Consider the following 21,941-nt stretch of genomic DNA (forward strand, 5'->3'; position numbering starts at 1 on the left):
CCTGTGTTTTGTCTAGTTTTCTAGTTGTTTACAATGGGAGAATAATTCTTGACCCTGCTACTTCCTCATAACCAGAAATATAAGCCCATGTGGTTGGAAATGTTATTTAATTCTCTAAATCATAGATTTTTTTTCTTTTCATTTTTAAAATAGAGATAATAAGACCTACCTCACAAGTGTATTATAAAGATTAGAAATAATATTAATGTATTGTCTTAGTAATGTACAACATTTGTTATTTAATATGTCTCTGTCTCAACTTCCTTGTTTGTACATTGGGGATAATAATGGTTCTTACTTCATAGAGTAGTTGTGTGGATTAAATGAATTCATATTTATAGTTTGCCTAGAATAATGCCCCACACATAGTAATAGGTATAAATGTGAGTTATGTAAATGCTTTTGGACAATCATGTCTACTACCAGTAAGAAAATAATCTTACCATTAATCAAAAGTGAGCACACCTGGCATCTAGAGGTGTACAGACCATTTCTTAACTTTTCCCATTGAGATACTTTTCAGTTCATAGAAATCATCTTTAGTGGTTTTCCAGCGTCCCATCTCTCTCATTGCCCCCCTTCATTTTCCCTCTGTCTAAATCTCTCTTCCCTACCCTGCCTATCTCGTAGTTCACTCCTGGCCACATGATGAAATGTCCTCAAGACCGTGATGACCATACTTGCCTTTTTAAAGCTTTCATCTTTGAAGAGCTTTCGTGTACCTTTTACTGTTCATCTTAGAGAAGCTTAGGTCTTTTAATTTGTCAGAATAGAGCACATACAGGACAAAATTTCCTTTTGCTATCTGGACCACTTCTCGTAACTTTGACGTGTTATAATGCCGACAGCCTCTATCACCTTATAACATTTTACCAAAGAATCCTGCTGAGTGTTGAGAGGGAAAGCAAAGAAGGTGATAAAGACCAAATACATAAAGCTTTTTGAGAAGTGTTTCACAAATAGTAAGTGTTGACTATTATTTGGATATTGCCACGTGAATGGATGCATTCCACAAGTAACATTGTTATCTAACCAAGTATTAAGCCTAGAGAAAACAGGAACTCAATTGTGAAATATGGTCAGAGAGGTGTAGGAGGACTCTGCTGCTCCTGAACTTGATTATTTAGGTGTAATCCAGACCCACCTGTTATCAGTTCTAAGTTCCAGTGCTTCTGCTACTCTCTTTATAATATCCTGGAATCCCTTGTTTGATTGTCATTCAGTTGACACCAGGCAAAGTCCCAACACTGAATGGACTGTGGACCTTCTCTGCTTCTGCTCAAAGCAGGGTGACTTGATGCCATTGTTAACTTAGGGTCACCAATCTACCTACCTAACTATGTGTATTAGTCAACTCATAGGATGTGTGTATGTACACACACACACACACACACGCACACGTGGAAGCTGGCAAATCCAAAGACTGCAGGGTGGGCTGGCAGGCTGGAGACCCAGGTACAAGCTGATGATGCAGTTTGAGTCCAAAGGCTCTACTCAGAGTGCACTGATTTAAATGTAAATCTCATCCAAAAACACTCTTACAGAAACATCCAGAATGAGGGAGACAGCAGTTTGCCCTGTGTCTTCCCCTCTTCTGTGGATCCAAAAAGAGTTGTTGATTTCTCAGTTTGTTCAGCTTTTTACTTGTTAGGACAGAGCAACTACTTCTACGCTCCTTACATGCAGAACTGGAAACTGGAAGTCTCTTTAGTCTCTTCTAACCTGAAATAGTTCTTTGGTCTTCCGTTGCCTTTTACAACCCTGAAATATTACAGGACAATTGTTTTGTAGGATGTTCCTCAATTTGAGTTTAACTAATGGTACTTCCTGGTTAGATCCAAGTTGTTTACACTTGGCAGGAATAGCACAGAAGGGATGTTGTGTTTTTTGAGTTGCGTCTTATCAGGTCATCCATGATTTCAATTTGTCCTATTATTGATGAGGTTCACTTTGAGCCCTTGAATGAGACTGTGGCTGCTTGGCTTTTCCACTGTGAAGTTACTCTTTCACTCTTTAAAACTAATAAGCATTTAGGTAATTATGTGAGGAAATGGATATATTAATTACCTTGACTGTAGCAGTCATTTCACAATGTACATACATATCAAAACATCATATTGTGTACCTTAAATATATACAACTTATACAAATAAGTAAATGACACGATTTTTGAGTATTTTGTAGTCAGTCTAGTGCTTTGACACCTTGTCCATAGAAAACCTTGCTTTCTTTTCCCCACTCGGGCTGTGACTCCTCACGGCAGCTGCTCACCCCACCCACCACAGATGCTTTACTTACTCTTCTCAGGCTCCAGCATCTCATGCCAGGTTATCTCCCCATGTGCACGCTTGCCCCATCCCCTTTAAACTCTGGCATCCCACCCTGGACCTCCATGGGTCCCTACCCCTTCCAGCACAGTGCTTACTTTTTTCTGCTTATCTGTTGGCTTTAGAACTGAATTTTTCAGGAAGGGAAAGCGAAGTAGAGATTATGTGCTATTTAAGATTACTTGCAACTCCAGCATTCTATGATAGGTAAATTAATCTGGTTAATTTAATTTGCAAGTTCATGCTAGCAAATGGGAGTAGAGGTTTGTTGAGATCACTGGGCCAAATGACTGTGTCTGAAATAGTCACTGAGGCCAGGGCAAAGTGAAGCACTGAGTAGTTTGGACTGGGGCAAGATGTCTCACAGTGAGGAGTCTGGCCAGAAGTACAAGATCCAAGAATAGGCAGAGAAATTAGGCCATATTTACCCATAGCCCTCAGAAAAGAGAGGGGGGATGACAGTGGAGCCCCAGAAAGCAGCAAATGTCTATTAGAGTAGTCAAGGCAAAAAAGGGAAATATTTGACAACATGAACCAGTAAGTATCTCAGGTTAGGGTGATCAGTAAGCTTATGCATTATGGGAATAATTCAGTTGGTCGAAGTAATAATGTGTTTTTGACCACACATTATTAGACCATTAGATACCATGAACTTTTTGATTTCTCTTGCCAACAGTGTGAGTTGATACCAGGCTCTAAATAACTGATGTTATGCTGCCATCCTTTGGTTGAATTTAAAATGCTTTCCTTACTAACACTATTTTGGCATATTTTTAACATGCAGAGGTAATCAGGACCTTAAATACAGCATTAATTTTTTTTAGATTAACAGTAATGGTAATAAATCATTTTGTGGGAAAAGGGAATAAGTAGAAATATACATTTATGCAATAAACTTAGAAGTCACCAACAATGCCCATTTTAGGCACAACTATTCAACTCTCCAATTATAGCATGAAAGTGTCATATGTAATACATAAACAAATGGCCATAGTTGTATTCCAATAAAACTTTATTTATGAAAACAAGCAATGAACTGTATTTGCCCCATGGGCTCTGTGTAGTTTGCCAACTTCTAGTTCAGTTCATTAATGTTAAGAGAACTTGCGCTTCCAGACATGATGGATGACCAGATTCATCCACCCACTTTAAACAACTAAAATACAAAACAAAACATATGAAATAACAGCTCTGAGTAACAGGAAACATAGGATAATGACCCTTGAGAAAAGAGAAATAAGTATACTTAGCCCTGTTATTGCTTCTCTCTGTGTGGAGAAGGTTTCTAGATTGCAGCACAAGGGAGAGAAAACCTAAACAGACCAGTTGTCTCACTGAGTTGATAAGTCAGTTTGGAATTCAGAAAGGTAGCTTGATATTAGAGAGGAAAGAGACAGAGACTGAGAGAGAAAGATACAGAGATCTTTAGAAGGGACTGCTGGAGTCTAACTAATTTGTGATCTGTGAATCACCCACGCCTGGGGTAAAATGCCCAGAAAACAGCAGGCCAGCTATTCCCAGGGCTGACACAGGACCAGGAATATTTCATTTTCCACCAACCAAAGTGCAAAGACTTCCTAATACATGGAGCACTGAGAAAAGTCCTCACAAGGATAGCCCCTGAGTAGTGGGATGACACTGCCCTAAACTATGAAGCCTGTGCTCCATCCATTTTAACAAAGTTTAAAAGCAGGGTCCAAAAGAGAAGAGGAGAAGAAGAAATTTCAAAAACATTAGTGGAGTTGCTGCCACAGTAAAAATTATTTAGATTATAGGGAGATCAAACCATTCCAGAAGCCCAGAGCAACTCAACTTACCCTCAAAAGAGCCACAAGAAGATAAAAATGTCCAAGTTTTAATTAGTATCTTCTGTTCTATCTGTAAAAATATTTTACTGTAACTTATATGAATCCCCAGGGAAAATGTAGTTGATTTAGTTATTTGTTAAGTGGAAGTAAGCTAATATACATTAGTTATTTACCGTAGTTTAGGCACCATACTAGATTTTTATTTATAATCTTTTTATCTTCTGATCCTCAAAAATGTTTTATAAATTAGAGATGAAAAAACTAAGAAAGAGATTAAGTAAATAACTTGCACAAAGTCACACAACCAGCCAGTGGTGGAGAGAATATTCCATTTCAGAATTTTGTGGCTTCAAAACCTAAATTCCATAATTCAGATGATAAGATACCACAGATGTCCTTCTTTTTCTCTATCCTTCCTCATGCGTTTGGGTTCTGTAGCATCCAGTGGGAAAGAACAGAACCCTTTGATCATTGAATCATTTTGTGAATTTACTGGTTGCCCTAGGAGGTGTGAAAACATGAATGAAGTTTTCAGACATTTGTCAGTCTGATGGACACCATGGCTCCAAGCAGAGTAATACCATGTACAGATGTCAAATAACCATTAACTCTAACAGAATTGCTAGGTAATTTTTGATCAAGTGAAAAGTATAAAAACTTTTCAGAGAGGACATGCTTTACAGGACAACATCCAGTGCAAACTATGCATAACTTGGATGTTAAGTCTGTAGTCATCAGCCTGAGGTTTAATATGACATAACCTACTTGTGAACAGTTACTACTCTGTCCAATTTGGTGTGAAGTTTTCTTTTCTTCCCAATGCCCACTTCTTTGCATCAGTTTAAAGGCTGTTTAGCTTATTAGCTCAGTTAAGAGATTTCTGTAATTTGACTCTCATGGATCTGAAAGTTCAAATTTCACAGCACCCAAAATGTTAGAAACCTTTTGATCAGTGTGGTTGAACTTTTGTACAGGAAAAGACTTTTCCATGGAGCCCACTGACTCGGTTTATTTCAACTTACTAATACCAGACTGACTTAAGTGACACCAATATAGAGCCGAGCTGGTTGTTAATGAGACCACATATGTTTACAGTCTGTTTTCAACACTCAGGATTTCACCCATCTGCCTACAGAGAAATGGTCAGATATAAGATGTGACATCTTGTATGACTTTGTGCTAGAGCACATTGATTCACTCAAAGTCAACACAGGTTTATTAAGTTCCTACTGTATTTGCATAGACAGTAAAAAAAAAAAAAGATGAGTATTTATTCCACACACTTAAAATTTTTAATGTTAGAAGGTTTAAGACAAGTGAATAAATAGCCGTGTATAAGACAGACCAAGAAAAGTGTCTTAAGAGGTACAAAATGCTGTGAAGATCCAGAGGAGAGATTATAGCTCCTTGAGGGGAGATCTAGACGCTAAAGAAGTAGTCCTTAGTCCTTGAACAGACAGGTACTGGGGGTGAAGGAGGCAGCAGGTGATGTTTCAGAGAGAGAACATCATTAATAAACACAAACACACACACAAGTGCTAGTTGTACTGAGGAAATAGTGAGTCATTAATTTTATCTGGAATTCAGGTTCCCTCACACTGCATTTGGAGCAACAGTGAGAAATAAGATTGGAAAGGCAGACTGAAGGGTTATTCTGGAGCATTTAGGATATGAAACTGAGAATTTGTAATTTAGTAAGTGTTATTAATGTAAAACCGTCACATTGGTTTGCCATAGTTATTAGTACCCTAGGGAATATAGACTAGCCAACTGCCCCCAAACTCTTCTCACATATCGTTTTATCATTTATTGTGGTTATATAGCATTTCATTATATGGATTACCAACATTTATTTAACCATTCTGCTATTGTTGGACCTATATGCTGTCGCCAGTATTCTGCAATTGCTATAATTTTACAACAAACTTCTGTTGCTAATTTTTTCCCTTCCATATTACTTCCATGGGGTAGACTCTTAGATATTAAACTTCTTGGATAAGATACAAAATAATTTAAGTTTGCTGAAACATACATTAAGATTAAATTGCTCAAGCATTTGTGCAAATTTACAGTTCTATTTGAGATTTTAAATTAGTAGTATTAAAAAAAGAGACAACAGGTCCCAAATGGAGTTACTTGTGCTAAAGACCATGTCAGCAAACCAGGGCTTAATACCTAACCTAACTGCAATTTCAACGTAACCTTTAGTCAACCTGGAATTACCTGGTCAGCACTAGATGAGGTCATCTGCCATAGGCCCCTCCGTTCCCCTTAGGAAGGCAACCTTGCCTGTAACAATACATTCTTTGCTAATAATTTTCTTTTTCTGCCCCTTTTCTACCTTTAAAAACCTTTCTTCTTCTCCAGTGTGGTGGAACCAATTTGATCTTTAAATTTACTCTATCAGATTTTTCTTATTTAACCATAGCCTGTATGGGTTTTAGTTTTTGCCCCTGAGTGCCTTATAGGCGCTGCTAAGCCTCTGATAAATATAATTCCATGAAAGACTACTCCTTTGAAAAAAAAAAAAAAAAAGAACAACTCTCCATAAAAGAACTTTAATAAGCTTGACTAAATATTTAGAAAGCATATTGTGTTGAGTGAAACTTTGAATGTAATAAATAATGAGAGTAATAGAAGGTACTTTTGGATGACTGGTTTGTAATTGTCTCAAGGAACACATACAAAGAAAACAAGTTCTTTTGATTACTTCCTCAAACAGCCAACACAATGGGGAAAGTGGAGGAAATGTCACGTGAACACTATAAAAAGGGAACCAGAAAGCCTAACATGTAAACTTGGAGAAATGACAGCATTAGAAAACAAACCTACAAAAGAGAACACCTTCTAGTGTAAGCTGAGATGCGCAAAAGATAGATATTCTCTAGTAGTGGAGCTTTATCAAGTCTGCCAAGAGACAAGTGGAATAGTTTACCTTCAACATGATTAACAAGCCTTTCTTTGAAATTGTGTTGGTGCTGCTGGCTTTTTCCACCATCTTCTCCCGAGAGTTGAAACCGATTCTTTTCCAACAAAGAAGAGTAAACAGAGAGAGTTTAAAACTCCTGAATAAATTGCGGACCTCATCAATTCAGCAGTGTCTACCACATAGGAAAAACTTCTTGCTTCCCCAGAAGTCTATGGATCCTCACCAGTATCAGAAAGGACACATACTGGCCATTCTTCATGAGATGCTTCAGCAGATTTTCAACCTCTTCAGGGCAGTTATTTCTCTGGATGGTTGGGAAGAAATCCAAATGGATAGATTCCTCTCTGAACTTCATCAACAGCTGGAATACCTAGAAACACTCATACGACTGCAAGCTGAACAGAGAAGTGGCATCTTGGGTAGTGAGAACCTTAGGTTACAGGTTAAAAGTTACTTCCAAAGGATCCATGATTACCTGGAAAGTCAGGAATACAGCAGCTGTGCCTGGACCATTGTCCAGATAGAAATCAACCGGTGTCTGTTCTTTATGATCCAACTCACAGGAAAGCTGAGCAAACAAGGAATGGATCCTTGAACCTTGTGGAGCAAGAGCCAACTGCAGGCTTTAAAAGTATAGGGTAGGTGGAGGAGTGGGAGGATTTCTCCAGACGCTATTCTTTCTTTTGTCTTAAAATGGTAGTATTGCTTTGGTTTTGTGTGTGTATATACATGTATATATACACATTGATTTGTGCTTTAAGATTATACATACTGACTACAATTGTTTTTATTTTGTGATGTCACTTTGTATTTTCTATCCATCTTATATTTTTGAGTTGAATGATTCATTTATATTTCATAATTAGTGCTTCAAATGGTTACATTTTCATAAAAATTGGCAATATAATGGAATGTGTCTCCACTGTAATAATACTTTCCTTATGATAAAATATTCATTCCAGTGATTTCTTTATTTGCCAGAAATTGGTAGAAACAATGAGAAATACTAGGAATAATCTGTATTGCAGGATCTGAAAATATCATTACACACTGAAGATTTGTTACAGTTGACACACTAGAAGTAAGGCCAAAGGACATACAGTTTGCAGAGGAAAAAAATAAATGCATGAAAAGAGGTTCACCCTCACTCATAACAATGAAAAATATAAACTAAAAGTGAATAACATGCCATTTATAACCTAACAGATAGGTGAAACCTTAAAGTTTGATCTTACACTCATGGAGATGTTGAGGAGGAATGCTCTTATCATTTGCCAGAGCCCTGGAAATTGCTGTGATCACTGTGGATGCAATTTGGTGACATCTATTAAAATTATAGACGCATATACTCTGATCCATCAAGTATAGGTCTAAAATGTGCCCTGTAAAAACAATTGCAACTATGTGAAATGACATACAATATTTTCATTGCAGTATTATTTATAATATCAAAAGATAGGAAACGCCCAAAATCTTCTAATTAAAGACAGTTAAGGTATATTCACAAAAAGGAACACTATTCATCTGTAGGTAAGAATGAGAGTGCTCCTCCTGTACTAAAAAATAAAGTAAAAAATAGGCAAGATGCAGAACAGTGTATGTAAAATGCTGTATTTGAGATTAAAATGTAAGACAAATTTTATATTTGACCTTATATGTGGATAAAGAATATATAAGAAATAAATTACAGTGATAGCCTGTATTTGGTGGGGTGGAGAAAGTAGGGGAGGAGGACAGGATGGTAGAGGCTTTACAGCGTATTTTTATGTTTTAATTTTTAATCATGTGAATATAACAAATTAAAATAATAAAATGTATCTAATAAGTCACAGAAATCAGAAATATATATGAAGGAGTCTTTCTGGTGAAAAGAAGTTAGGTGAAGGTTAGAAGAAACAGGACTGAACTAGCCTGCCCTTGGGGTGGCCAAGAGGAGGAGGGCTGCATGGGGGAGGAGGACGGCTGGACAGAAGAGCACCCAGGCCAAAGGAGAGGGCTCCTGCTCCCGGGAGATGCTGGTGATGAAGAAGGATTCCAGCTCTTTCAGCCAGGAGCTCCCCGAAATAGTCATGGAATGAATGTGAGGCCAGAGAAGCTGAAGTTCATTCACTGAGGCTTGGTGACTTTCCCACAGTCACAGCGACTTTTGCCCAGTGTGAGAAGCAGAGCCATGGCCTCACAATCTGGTGCTCGTTCTGCTACTTTATGTCGTGTTCTGCTTCAGATTCCTTGTATAATTCTAGGTAAAAGTTATCACTGGATGTAAAAAGAACATATTCCATTTCGGTTTAATTAGCCCACATGTATTAACTGTTAGCCAGTGCTTCTGGATTTGGCTTGAAAGGGAGGAGGAGGAATCAGATAAGAGCCTGAGACTGAGGCCAGGTGGCTGCAATAGTGGAAGGGGGTGAGGAAGCAGAGGCTGGGCAGTCAGGAGGAAGTCTTTGTCGCCGTCACATTTCGGACCGGGGGTTGACCTACTGACCTTCAAGTTCACGCAGAAGTGGGGAAGTGGAGAAAGGAGAAATATTTACTGCACTCAACTTGAATTTGGTTACAGGTCATTTACGTCTCATGGTCTGTAGAGTTTTTGTTGTTTTCTTTCAACCACGAACTTTTCAGAACCAAATCCATCAGTTAACATGTTAGTCAATGCTCAAATTAATCTTGCAAGATAGTTTCTGTTATTCTCTTCTTTCCTCAGATGTGGAGAACAAGACTTTAAAAGTGAAGTATGTAACTTGCTCAAAATAACATAGCAAGCCATAGAGCTAGCAAATGCCAGAGCTAAGATCCCCTCCCAGGTCAGCCTGACTCAAAAGCCTGCATTGTGTTCTAGACACTACGAACTTGAATGGCATTGTGCAATGTCACTGAGAAATATAATGATGACATTAAGGATAATTTTCTCCTGGCTTTTCTTATTCAAGTTTGCATACTCTCACAGTCTTGAATTACAGAGAGGATATTTTCTCCTCCTGGATATTTCTTTCCTAAGAACTAAGGAGCACAGAATAGAGAAGCTGCCAAGTGGAAACTTACAGCAGATAACACTAATATTTAGAAGCTAAAACCAATACTTTACATGCTAATGTTTCCCCAAACATTTAGCTTTATAAGTTGATATCCTGCTTGTATAACTTTCTTTAGCTGCCTAATACAAACTAAAAATGGATTGCTTTTAAATATATGTGCCCTTTTAAAACTTTAAAACCAGAGTTCTAAGCTTGGAGATTTTGAGGAAGAGAAATACCTTAAAAGATTTGGTGCCCTGTTAGTAATGCCTGAGTGAGCTCAGGGTAAGGGTAAGTTCATTTGTACTCTCAGGCTGAGTCATCTGAATTATTATTGTTACACCTACACATCCTAAGCTAAATAGATTACTAAAACAAAAAAAACAGGTTATGAAATAGCAAGTACAGTACCATATTTTCTGTAAATAAAATGTGTGAAAAATGTCTGAAGAGATATGCACTAAAATGTTCACATCAGTGATAGAATATCCATTCTCTTACACTTTTCAGATTAAATATTATTTCCATGAATATGGGTTCATTTTAGAACCAGGAAAAATAAAATAGCTATTTTATTTTTAAAATGTAAAAAAAAAAAAAAGAATAAATATGACCCCTTCTAGAGATTTGGCTTAGGATGGTTATCGTGTGCAGTAAGTTAAGCCTCACCTCTAGCACATCAGAATCATTTGGAAGGCTTGTTAAAACACAGATCACATGGCTTCACCCCCACTGTTTCTGATCCAGTAATTCTGTGGTGGGGACTGAGTATTGGCATCTCTAACAATTCCTAGATCATGCTGATGCTGCAGGTCCCATGACTACACTTTATGAACCACATCCCTGTTTTTTATATCCTTGCTAGTCTTTTAACAGATGAAGGCATGGTCTTGAGCTTAGTGATTCATATTTTCCCACAAATACTATGGTCCTATGGATAGGAGGTAGTTGCTAAGGATAGTTGGGGTTTTTTTTTTTTTTTTTTTTTTTTTCTGTCACTGCCTTTTCACAGCAGCAGATTAGATGGTCTTTTTCCCTCTTTAAGAAGCTGAATGTAGAGACAGTAATACCCCGTAATAATAACTGCCTTTAAAGGAAAATGGTCCAAACTGAGTTTCTTTCTGTAAGAGTTTCTGATCCTCATGCCTGTGGTTGACTGAAATCAGAACTGCAACTGTAGCAGTAACTAATTAGACAAAGAATATGTTGTGGGCACTAAGAAAACCAAACTTCTGTAAGATGGAGGATTCATCCCAGGTGAAAGATGGCAAGTGATCTAGTAATATTCTTTATTGAGATGTAGAGATGTTTGGTAAATAAATAGATGTGGGGTTCATTCCTCGAATTGCTTTTGACGTTTAGCCCAAGTTTTCTCCCCTTTCCTGGGGTTCTGCCTGTGTCCAGTGACTGGTCGATGTGGAGGTGTAAAGGCTCCCTCCGCCTCTGAAGGGTCATCCCAGCTTCAGAGCCCCCCACTGTGGCCAAGTCCTCTTTGTGATTGCACTGCAGCTAAACTTTCCCCGTGCTTAATCCTCCTGGCTTCTCTTCCCTTGAGTGTTGATCCCATATACTCCCTGATAAACTCCTGAGGGGTCATTTTTGTCTCAGAGTCTGCTTTCTCAGCATCTGACCTCTAATAGCACTGCATATAGAACTTACATTTAGGGCCATAGGAAACCCAAACTCACATTCTATTTCCTTGGCCTGAAACGTATTCTTTTCCTAATATGTGTTCTTGCCATTCATGACTCACTTAAAAGTCTTCCCTTCACAGGAAGCCATTACAGTCTGATTTCTCTGAATCTGTGCCCCTCCAGATCACAACTCTTACCATGTGTCACGAACTACACTGTACCTTAATTGATCACTTCTCCATCTTCCAACTAGCATATGACCTACTTCATGGTAGTAGAGACTTCCTAACTCTTTACCTGGCACATTGTTGAGCACGTAACAGGGACAATCTAAATACTGAATGAATGAAGAAATTTAAAATAAGGTGTTAAAGGAAAGAAGGGCTATATCAGTACCATATTGTCATGGGCGGTTGTATATGTGAGGAGACTCTATCTAGAGATGAGAAAGTCTTGCTTACATATGTCTGCTAAGAGGTAAAGTTTTTATTTTTGTTTTTCTTTTTCTCTACTTTTCCTGGATGGGAAATTTGGATAAGCTACTTCTTGGAGTAAAAAGTATCTGTCTTTCTCTCATGAAAGAGTGTTTTTTTTTATCCGTGTATATTAAGGGCATGGTGAAATAATGGCATGGTATGATATGTAGGGCAGATGTCCAGGCGGGAGCCTCTCTCCTGATTGTTCTGGTCATCTTAGACAATCTTTTTCTGAATCTACCCTTCGTGGGCCTTTGATCCCTGTCATTCTGGTCATAGTAATGCTTTCAACTACCAAGTAATATAGAAACCACTTGTACCAACTTCAAACTTTTGTTCAGTTTATAGAAAACTTAATATGCTGGAAAAAGTTATGAAAACAATACATGCAAATGCTGTAAATGGATCAATTTTATAGTTACATAAGGCATTTACACTCTTCCCTTTGTTCTGTTCAAAAAACCACTTGTCTTGTTATTGTCCAAAATGGCTGGCCACTGGATCAGTTTTTCTACCAACTGTTAGTAAAGACTTGATGGCAATTTTCCTGATTTCTTTGGATTGTTTACTTGAAACATTATGGATAGGCAGGAGATAGCCAGCATGAAACGAGTGTTTAGGGATGAATAGCCAGAGTCACATTGCAAGTATACAGGGAAGGGATTAGAACACAAAAACAGTCTCATGGGTTTACCTTAAATGCTGGGGAAATCCAGCTTCTTAGAATTTTGGAAACCTGTTCAGTTAAATTTTCATCAACAAAGGTAAGAGATGTGTACCTCTTGGAAAGGGCAGATCAAGGTTTGAGTAGAACAAAAGGCAGGTTACCTTGACCCATAAATCATGTAACTTTTTCTATGTAAGACAGCTAAGTGCACATTGTTTTAGTAAATTTATAACAAGTTAGGTTTCAGTGTAAGCCTTGTACTATTATAAGGCATAGATCCCTGGGAGAAATTTAATTATTCTAAATAACAGAATAAATTCAACTGGGTTCATGTCAGATGAACAAAGTGGTTATTAATCTGATCAAGACAGAGTTAACTTTCATTCTTCAGTTTGTTAATGTGGTGTATCACACTGATTTGTGGATATTGAAAAATCCTTACATCCCTGGGATAAATCCCACTTGACCGTGGTGTATGATCCTCTTAATGCATTCTTGGAATCGATTTGCTAGTATTTTGTTGAGGATTTTTGCATCTTTATTCATAAGTGATATTGGCCTGTGATTTTCTTTTTTTGTGATATCTTTGGTTTTGGTATCAGGGTGATAATGGCCTCATAGAATGAGTTTGGAAGTGTTCCTTCCTCAGCAGTTTGGAATAGTTTCAGAAGGATAGGTGTAAACTCTTCTCTAAATGTTTGATGGAATTCACCTGTGAAGCCATTTGGTCCTGGACTTTTGTTTGTTGGGAGTTTTTAAATTACTGATTGAATTTCAGTGCTGGTAATTGGTCTATTCATATTGTGTACTTCTTCATGGTTCAATCTGGGCAAATTGTGCCTTTCTAAGAAATTGTCCATTTCTTCTATGTTGTCCTTTTTGTTGACGTATAGTTGTTTATAGTAGCCTCTTCTGATCCCTTGTATTTCTGTGGTGTTGGTTGTAACCTCTCCTTTTTCATTTCTGATAGACTTACCATATGATCCAGCAATCCCACTCTTGGGAAGGGATAAATTGGGAATTCAAAAATTGCACTTCTTGGAGAGTGATGGAAATGTTAGCTATCTTGATTGTAGCGTTGGTTTCATTGGTGTATACATCTACCGGTATTCATCAAATTGTACCCATGAAATATGTGTAGTTTACTCTACAGGAACCATACCACGATAAAGGTGTTAAATATTTTTTTAATTAAAAAAAACAGTTAACTTGAGAGCATTAAGAACTGAATTCTTAGCCAATATATTATTCAGTATAGCAGGTGTTTTTAAAGTAACATCTCCTAATCTAATCTCACTCCTTGGGAGGGAGGGAGAAGTGGAAGAGGAAAAGACTGGATGGAACTGGGAAGGGACTAAGCATATTTCCAGAGCAAACTGTGCTGTTACAGGAAAAAATACCTTGAAGGACCCAATTGTGTCTAGCAGAGGGGAAGAGGAAAGAGGACACAGTCTCTGTGGGTAGGATAGTGTTCAGGAGCTGAACTAAATAATAAAAATGTCCCCAAATGCTTCTCAATAAGTTGATTTCTACCATGAATTGAAATTAGAAGGGCAGAGACAAGTTGGGACATATCAGGGATTCAGTTGTAACATTCTATAGGTAAATAGTCTCAGAAGATACAAATCAAGGGTCCCATGGAAAAAGGATGCTAGAGATTCCACCAGTAAGTTTATGTTGTAAGTTCTAGGCACAAAGTTCCCTGGGGCAGATGGGCTCATATCTGAACACCAAAAACCACGCGTGGCATTATAGACACGTGGGGTAGAGTGTGATACTCCAGAGGAAAGATTTCTTCTCCAGAACATCTCTCTCAGATTATCATGTGCTTTAATATCATGCCTAGATATTAAAAATAAGCAAAAAAAAAAAAATCAAATAAAAACAAACAAAAAACCCACTAATTGTCCTCTTTCACAGCATTCGTGGGCATGGTCATAAGGGTAAGGCCACAGGAGATCCTAGTGTCACACTGCATGGCTCTGTCAAAACTGATCTTCTACTCCTGAGCAGAGTTATTGTGATTGGACCAGGCTGTGGTCCTCAGGATGGGTTCTTCTTGGGTGGTCCCTTGTCATCTCATGCAAATTGATCCCTGTAAGATCACTCTAAGACCCCCGTCACAGGCCACACTGGTCTGAATCCAAGGGAAAACACTATTTAGGTTCAAGCTAGGCATCTTCAGTACATAAGGAAAAAATGTAAAATATAATACCTTATATAAATATATTTAGGCAATTCAGATAATGATATCATATTCTGAGTATACACTGAATAAACTGTGAAACCCATGCCACATAAAAACATACTTTTGAAGAAATAGATATGCCCGTGCTGGGGTACTAGGTCTGCTTCAGCCTCAGTTCTCCCTGAGCTGGACTCAGACTCAGGGGTATAATCTAGGCAAGAAGGAGACTTCACAGCTTCCATACCCACTGAGAATCTTGCTTCTCTCACGCCTGGAGAATAGGAAAGACATCAGTTTACCTCAGAGGCTGATGGAAGACAGTCAGCCATGGACAAGAGACCAAGCCACTGTGCCCTCCATGAGCAGTGCCAGCAGATTCTCAGCCTAGCAGCACAAGAGGGTCTCATGCTATTGGGGATAAGACCTGGATGGAGAAATTACTCCCTGGGCCTCATCAGCAGGTGGACAGCTGGGGCTGTATTGGGGGCAGGAGGGCAGGAGAGGGAGAAAGGAGGGGCCCCCTCCTGAGCAGTGAGGAGCCAAGATTGGAAGCTTAGAGGATCTTCCAAGGAATACGCCTCTAAATGAAAGTAAGTGAATTCAGCCTTTGGGAGGATATCAGGATAGAAATTAGGAGGGGCTTCCTATCCGTTAAAAGGTTTGTTAAAAAAGTAAGGAAATAAGGAAAATTAATAAAGAAGGAGACCCCAAGTCTCTCCCGTGGGGGTGAATGTTGACTTTCTCTGGCACCCACACAAGCAATGTGGTTTGGTAGGCCTAGGGTGAAGAAGGGGTACTGACCGTTGCAGTACTCTAAGAATAACACTCAGGGGTCTGTTCTCCAGAGTAGAGATCAGGCCACAGGAACTGGGGTCCATACTATGTCATCAAATGAGAAGGGGACCAGGACCCTACCTTGCAGGACAACTGCCAGAATCACCTCAAGCACCCCAAGCAGTGCCAGTGGTAGCTGTGAGTCAGGACCATTGGTAGACCTCATCCGCCCTGCTCCCTCATCAGCCCCATGTCCTCATTTATTTATTTAAATATATGAAACAAGCTAAATGCAAATCCATTTCCACTGAAATATTAACAGAAGCAAAGAAAAAAACAAATGAGTAAGTATTAACAGCCTTTCCCTCTTGGGTACTTTCTAAGAAAAATTGTGTATCTCCCTGCTTGGTTTTTGGTCTTTTGCTGTGCTGCATTATGTGTATTTATAAAGTATAGACAGGGATACAGAAATTGCCCCAGAAAAATACAAAGCAATTTTCACAGTGTAAAGGAGGAAGATAAATGGAAGATGGATAGAAGAATAGACCCAGCAAAGCGGTGGCAGGAGTCAAAAAATGGGCAAACTCCCTATGTAGTCAGAGAAGATTTGAAGAGAGGGTCTCCGGGGATTTAGAAAGAGAGGTAAAGGGAAAGGATCTTGAGGGGCTCTGTGGTGCAGGGGCTGGAGGAATAGGGTGCAGGATGGAGTGAGCAGAATCCAGATGGAAGAGCCTGGGAAAGATGGATTTTAAGAAGTTTCGTTCCGAGTTTTGATTCCAAAAACAATCTGAATTGCATTTTCATATGCCTTTGCAAAAACATGTTTTTGTTGAAACATATATAACTTTTTATTTAAAGAGAAAGAAAATGTTTTTATTTGAACTTTTTAAAGTTGGTACTGGCACAAAAAAAAAAAAATGAAATTGCTTTAAGATTCCTGGCATATATATACTCAAGTATATATGAGAGCTGATAATTGAATAATGGTTGTTTTTAAACTAAAGGGGGAAAGCTTGACTAATGCAATAAATATTGTTGGGAAAATAGGCTATCTGGGGGGAAAAATCAGATTCCAAATCTCCCACAATACACAAAGTGAAATTTGATGTGTACAGAATAAGAAGAAATAAGAGTGCTGGCTCTGAAGGCAGATCACCTGGGTTTCAATACCAGCTTTGCCATACACCACTTTATGGCTGTGAGCATGTTGCTCTACCTCTCTATGTCTCAGGTAATCCAGCTGCTAAGTGAGTATTATAAATCACTGAGTGGTTATGGTTATAAGTATATGAAGCAAAAACAAACCTATCAGATACTAGGAAAAATGTGTATATGAAAAGTTTTAAAATTTTCAGATGGGAAAGCTCTTCCTGAGTGATGGGAAAGCTCTTCCTGAGTGATGTGAAATCCAAGGCCAGAAGGAAATGAACAACACATTTTAATACATGAATTGAAAGAAAAAGTCTGTCCAGTAAAGAACTATCAAGAAAATTGAAACACGTACGAAAAAATCTTAAACCATACAATTGAATAATAACATTGTCAATTTAAAAAGAGCTCAGAAAAGCTTAACCCAATAGCAATATGAGCAAGAAATATAGAGTTAATTTTCAAAAGCAGAAATAGCTACAAGTGGATAATTTACAAGAAAAACCATGTAATAAACAGCAAGATGGCTTGATGATGTTTGAGTTAAGAGCACACACAGTAGAAATGTAAAATTTTCACATATCAGTAATTATTTTGGTAAAAATTACCAGAAATTTTTAAACCACTGGACTCAGAAAATGCAGTTCTAGGTATTTATATTACAGAAATACTCTGTCTATACCCCTGCCCAAATGTGAACACAAATTTATTTATTGCAGCCCTATTTATATAAAGGGTAATTGTAGTCACATTAATGGGCTATTATAGAGGATTTGTTAAGTAAACACTGGTCCTTTCATATTATGGAATACTACACAGCAAATAAATTCATTTAAATAAAGAGTTTTCACTTGAATCGAAGTGTTTTCTTAACACGTTGAGTGAACAAGCAGATTAAGGGATTTGAGGTTATTACAAGCTATTGAATATAGTTCTTTGTGCTATACAGTAAGGAACCTTGTTGTTTATCTAGTCTGTATATAGTAGTTTGTATCTGCTAGCTTATAATAACCTATAATGAAAAAAATATTAGAAAGAATATATTTGTATAACTGAATCACTATGCTGTACACCAGAAACTAACACAGCATTGTAAATCAAATATACTTCAATTTTTAAAAAAAAGAGTAGAATTTAAGGGAATAGAGGGTAGAAATGAGATCTTTAAACTCTCCTTTTAATTTCTGGAACCTAGATATCTTTTTTTTCCCTTTCTTAGCTATGTGTTTGAAATTGACTCTTGAATTGTGTCCAGTATTTCTGTTTTTCTGAAGCAAAGAGAGCTTGTCTTAACTCATTCTCCCAAAATTTGTACTGGAAGATGACTCCTGCCTTTGTATCACCAAGGACAGTGTGGAAAGACCGCTTCATTGGATTCTGTTAAAAGGCAAAGGTGGAACAGATAGAATTTTGGATGAAAATCATATTTTCCTGATAATACATAAATAAGAAAATTGTAATATATGTTTCTCATTTAATGAATAAAAACACTGATGTAACTTTAAGAGTAAGTAATTGATTCCTGAAAAATGCTGTCTTCTTTACTATATGATTTTTCACAGTAGTTTATGGATGAATAAAGTAATCCTGATTGTTCTCTCCAGCACTATTCTAGATCTTGGATCTATGTTTCTGGGCCTTTTGGCATTAACTTATTTTTCCTTTTAGAGCAAGTATTTTCACTAACAAGGACTCCTATAACTCAGTGTCTTGCTCCAAACTTAACTTTAGCCCTTCCAGCAATTGTTGAATAAGTTACAGCAGAAATTTCTCTGCATGTCTCTATTGCAATCAGAAGGGATGTTCTTGAATGAAATTAATATGAAGGAAGGAAATTCTGGGATGCAACTTAGGGAAGAAAGCCGTTGTGTAAAGGACTTCTGGTACAGAATTAGTCAAGATCTCCTACCTGCAAGGGAGTATGAACCTACAAAAGAACTCTACTAAGGACGCATTTTGGTTGGATCAGAAAGATCGCATGGTAAGCCCAAAGACCATGATGATGTTGTCAGACTAACCAGGGTTAAAAACTCCGAAGATTATGGGTTTACTTGTATCTCCAGCTTATTTACATCTGTAGCTTTCTTGCATATTTTTAAAGTAGTATTTCAATATCAACCAGAAAATGAGAAAGCATCCAATTAAAAACAGTCAAGAATTTGAAATGGCACCTCACAAAAGAGGATATCCAAATGATCAATAAACTTGAGAAAAAGTGTTCAACATCATGACTTCTCATGGGAAGCAAATTACAACCAACATATTATACCACAACACACATACCAGAATAACTAAAACTAAAAAGATTCAATTAAAAAATTAAAAACACTGATATACAATTGTAGATGATGGGAGTATAAACTAGTAAAATTTTTAAAAAGTATTTGGTAGTATCTATAAAGATAAACATGTATACACATACCCACTCCACCCCAGGGCATATATCCGACAGAAATTGTGGCTTAGATCCACCAAAAGAAATGCTCACAGAAGCTTAAAGCATAGTAGCCCCCATATATGCCAAAGAAACAAAGCAAAAGTACATTAATACTAGAATTGATACATATATTTTGATCTATTCAAAAAACAGTACTTAACAATGAAAATAATGAATTATTGATACATAAAACAATATGGATGATTCCACAGAGGTAGCATTGCATGAAAAAGCTAGATATAAATTATCTGAAGTGTGTTTTCATTTGTAAGACGTTCAGAAACTGGCAAAACCAAACCACAGTGATGGAGGAGTGGTTAGAGCTCAAGAGTGGTTAGATTTATGGTGGAGTATTTATTAATAGGGCTCAAAGGTAGTCTTACTTTTACTTTAAGGAACAGTATTATCTACTTATAATAATTTTGCTTCCTTTTGTTTGTTTCATAACTTTTTAATTTGTTATTATTCCACCACAATATTAAGTACTAGAAGGGAAGGTAGGCATTGTTGCCTTTTATTTGATTTTTAGGAAGAATACAGGCATATCTTCTTTTATTATGCTTCACAGATACTGCCTTTTTTACAGATTGAAGATTTGTGACAATTATGCATCTAGCAGGTCTTTCAGCACCATTTTTCAAACAGCATTTGCCCACTTTGTGTAGCTATGTCACATTTTGGTAATTCTTGGCCATATTTCAAACATTTTCATTATTATATTTGTTATAGTGATCAGTGATCTTTGATTTTACTATTGCAAAAAGATTACGACTCGCTGAAGGCTCAGATGATGGTTAGCATTTTTTAGCAATAAAGTATTTTTAAACTAAGGTATGTACATTATTTTTTTAGACATAATGTTGTTGCACACTTAATAGACTACAGTGTAATGTAAACATAACTTTTAGATGCACTGGGAAACAAAAAAATTCATGTGACTCACTTTATCACAATATTGCCTTTATTGCAGTGGTCTGAAACCGAACCTGCAAAATCTTTGAGGTATGCTTGTATTCCAGTTTAAAATTTCTCTATAAAGAAACCTGCTTGATATTGTTCTCATGTATCTTTATTTTTTATTAATTTAGAATTTTAAAAGATAATGCATGTAGTTTCTTTTACACACATATCAAATATCACATGAAAATGTTTGAGATGAAAGTTTATTTTTCTCATATAGTATACTGATGAACATACATGTATTCATTATCACATTTTTTCCACTGTGAGCTACCACCAGATCTTGTATATATTTCTCTGTGCTATACAGTATAATCTTGTTTATCTATTCTGCATATGCCTGTCAGTATCTACAAATTTTGAAATTCTAGTCTGTCCCTTCCTACCTCCCACCCTCTTGGCAACCACAAGTTTGTATTCCATGTCTGTGAGTCTATTTCTGTTTTGTATTTATGGTTTTTTTTTTGTTTTTTTTTTTTTTTTTTAGATTCCACATATGAGCGGTCTCATATGGTATTTTTCTTTCTCTTTCTGGCTTACTTTACTTAGAATGACATTCTCCAAGGCCATCCATGTTGCTGCAAATGGTGTTATGTTGTTGTTTTCATGGCTGAGTAGTACTCCATTGTATAAATGTAGCACATCTTTATCCAGTCATCTGTCGATGGACATTTAGGCTGTTTCCATGTCTTGACTATTGTAAATAGTGCTGCTATGAATATTGGGGTGCTGGTGTCTTTTTGAAGTAGGGTTCCTTCTGGATATATGCCCAGGAGCGAGATTGCTGGGTCATATGGTAAGTCTATTCCTAGTCTTTTGAGGAATCTCCATACTGTTTTCCACAGTGGCTGCCCAACCTGCATTCCCACCAGCAGTGTAGAAGGGTTCCCTTTTCGTCACAGCCTCTCCAGCATTTGTCATTTGTGGGCTTTTGAATGATGGCCATTCTGGCTGATGTGAGGTAATACTTCATTGTATTTTGATTTGCATTTCTTTGAATTAGTGATATTGAGCATTTTTTCATGTGCCTATTGGCCATTTGTATTTCTTCCTTGGAAAATTGCTTGTTTAGGTATTCTGCCCATTTTTGGGTTAGGTTGTTTTTTTTTTTTTTTTTCTTATTAAGTTGTATGAGCTGCTTATATATTCTGGAGATCAAGCCTTTGTCAGTTTCATCTTTTGCAAAAATTTTCTCCCATTGCATAGGTTGTCATTTTGTTTTGTTTATCCCTTTGCTGTGCAGAAGCTTGTACGTTTAATTAGGCCCCGTTTGTTTATTCTTGCTTTTATTTCTGTTGCTTGAGTGGATTGCCCTAGGAGAATATTTTTGAGATGTATGTCAGATAATCTTTTGCCTGTGTTTTCTTCTAGGAAGTTTATTGTATCTTGTCTTATGTTTAAGTCTTTGATCCATTTTGAGTTTATTTTTGTGTATGGTGTAAGGGAGTGTTCTAGCTTCATTGCTTTACATGCTGCTGTCCAGTTTTCCCAACACCATTTGCTGAAGAGACTGTCTTTATTCCATTGTATATTCTTACCTCCTTTGTTGAAAATTAGTTGACCAAAAGTTTGTGGGTT

At 37.2% G+C, this 21,941-nt stretch overlaps 1 protein-coding gene across 1 annotated transcript; it reads left to right on the forward strand.

The window, feature by feature from the left end:
* Positions 1 to 212: 212 nt before the first annotated feature.
* Positions 213 to 20,183, forward strand: IFNE (interferon epsilon). Its single transcript, XM_045509878.2, has one exon. The coding sequence runs from the start codon at positions 7,078 to 7,080 to the stop codon at positions 7,657 to 7,659; it is 582 nt and encodes a 193-aa protein (XP_045365834.1). The 5' UTR covers positions 213 to 7,077; the 3' UTR covers positions 7,660 to 20,183.
* The last annotated feature ends 1,758 nt before the right edge of the window (positions 20,184 to 21,941 follow it).

Source organism: Camelus bactrianus, chromosome 4 (genome assembly GCF_048773025.1).
Source record: "Camelus bactrianus isolate YW-2024 breed Bactrian camel chromosome 4, ASM4877302v1, whole genome shotgun sequence".
In the NCBI taxonomy this organism is placed as follows: Eukaryota; Metazoa; Chordata; class Mammalia; order Artiodactyla; family Camelidae; genus Camelus; species Camelus bactrianus.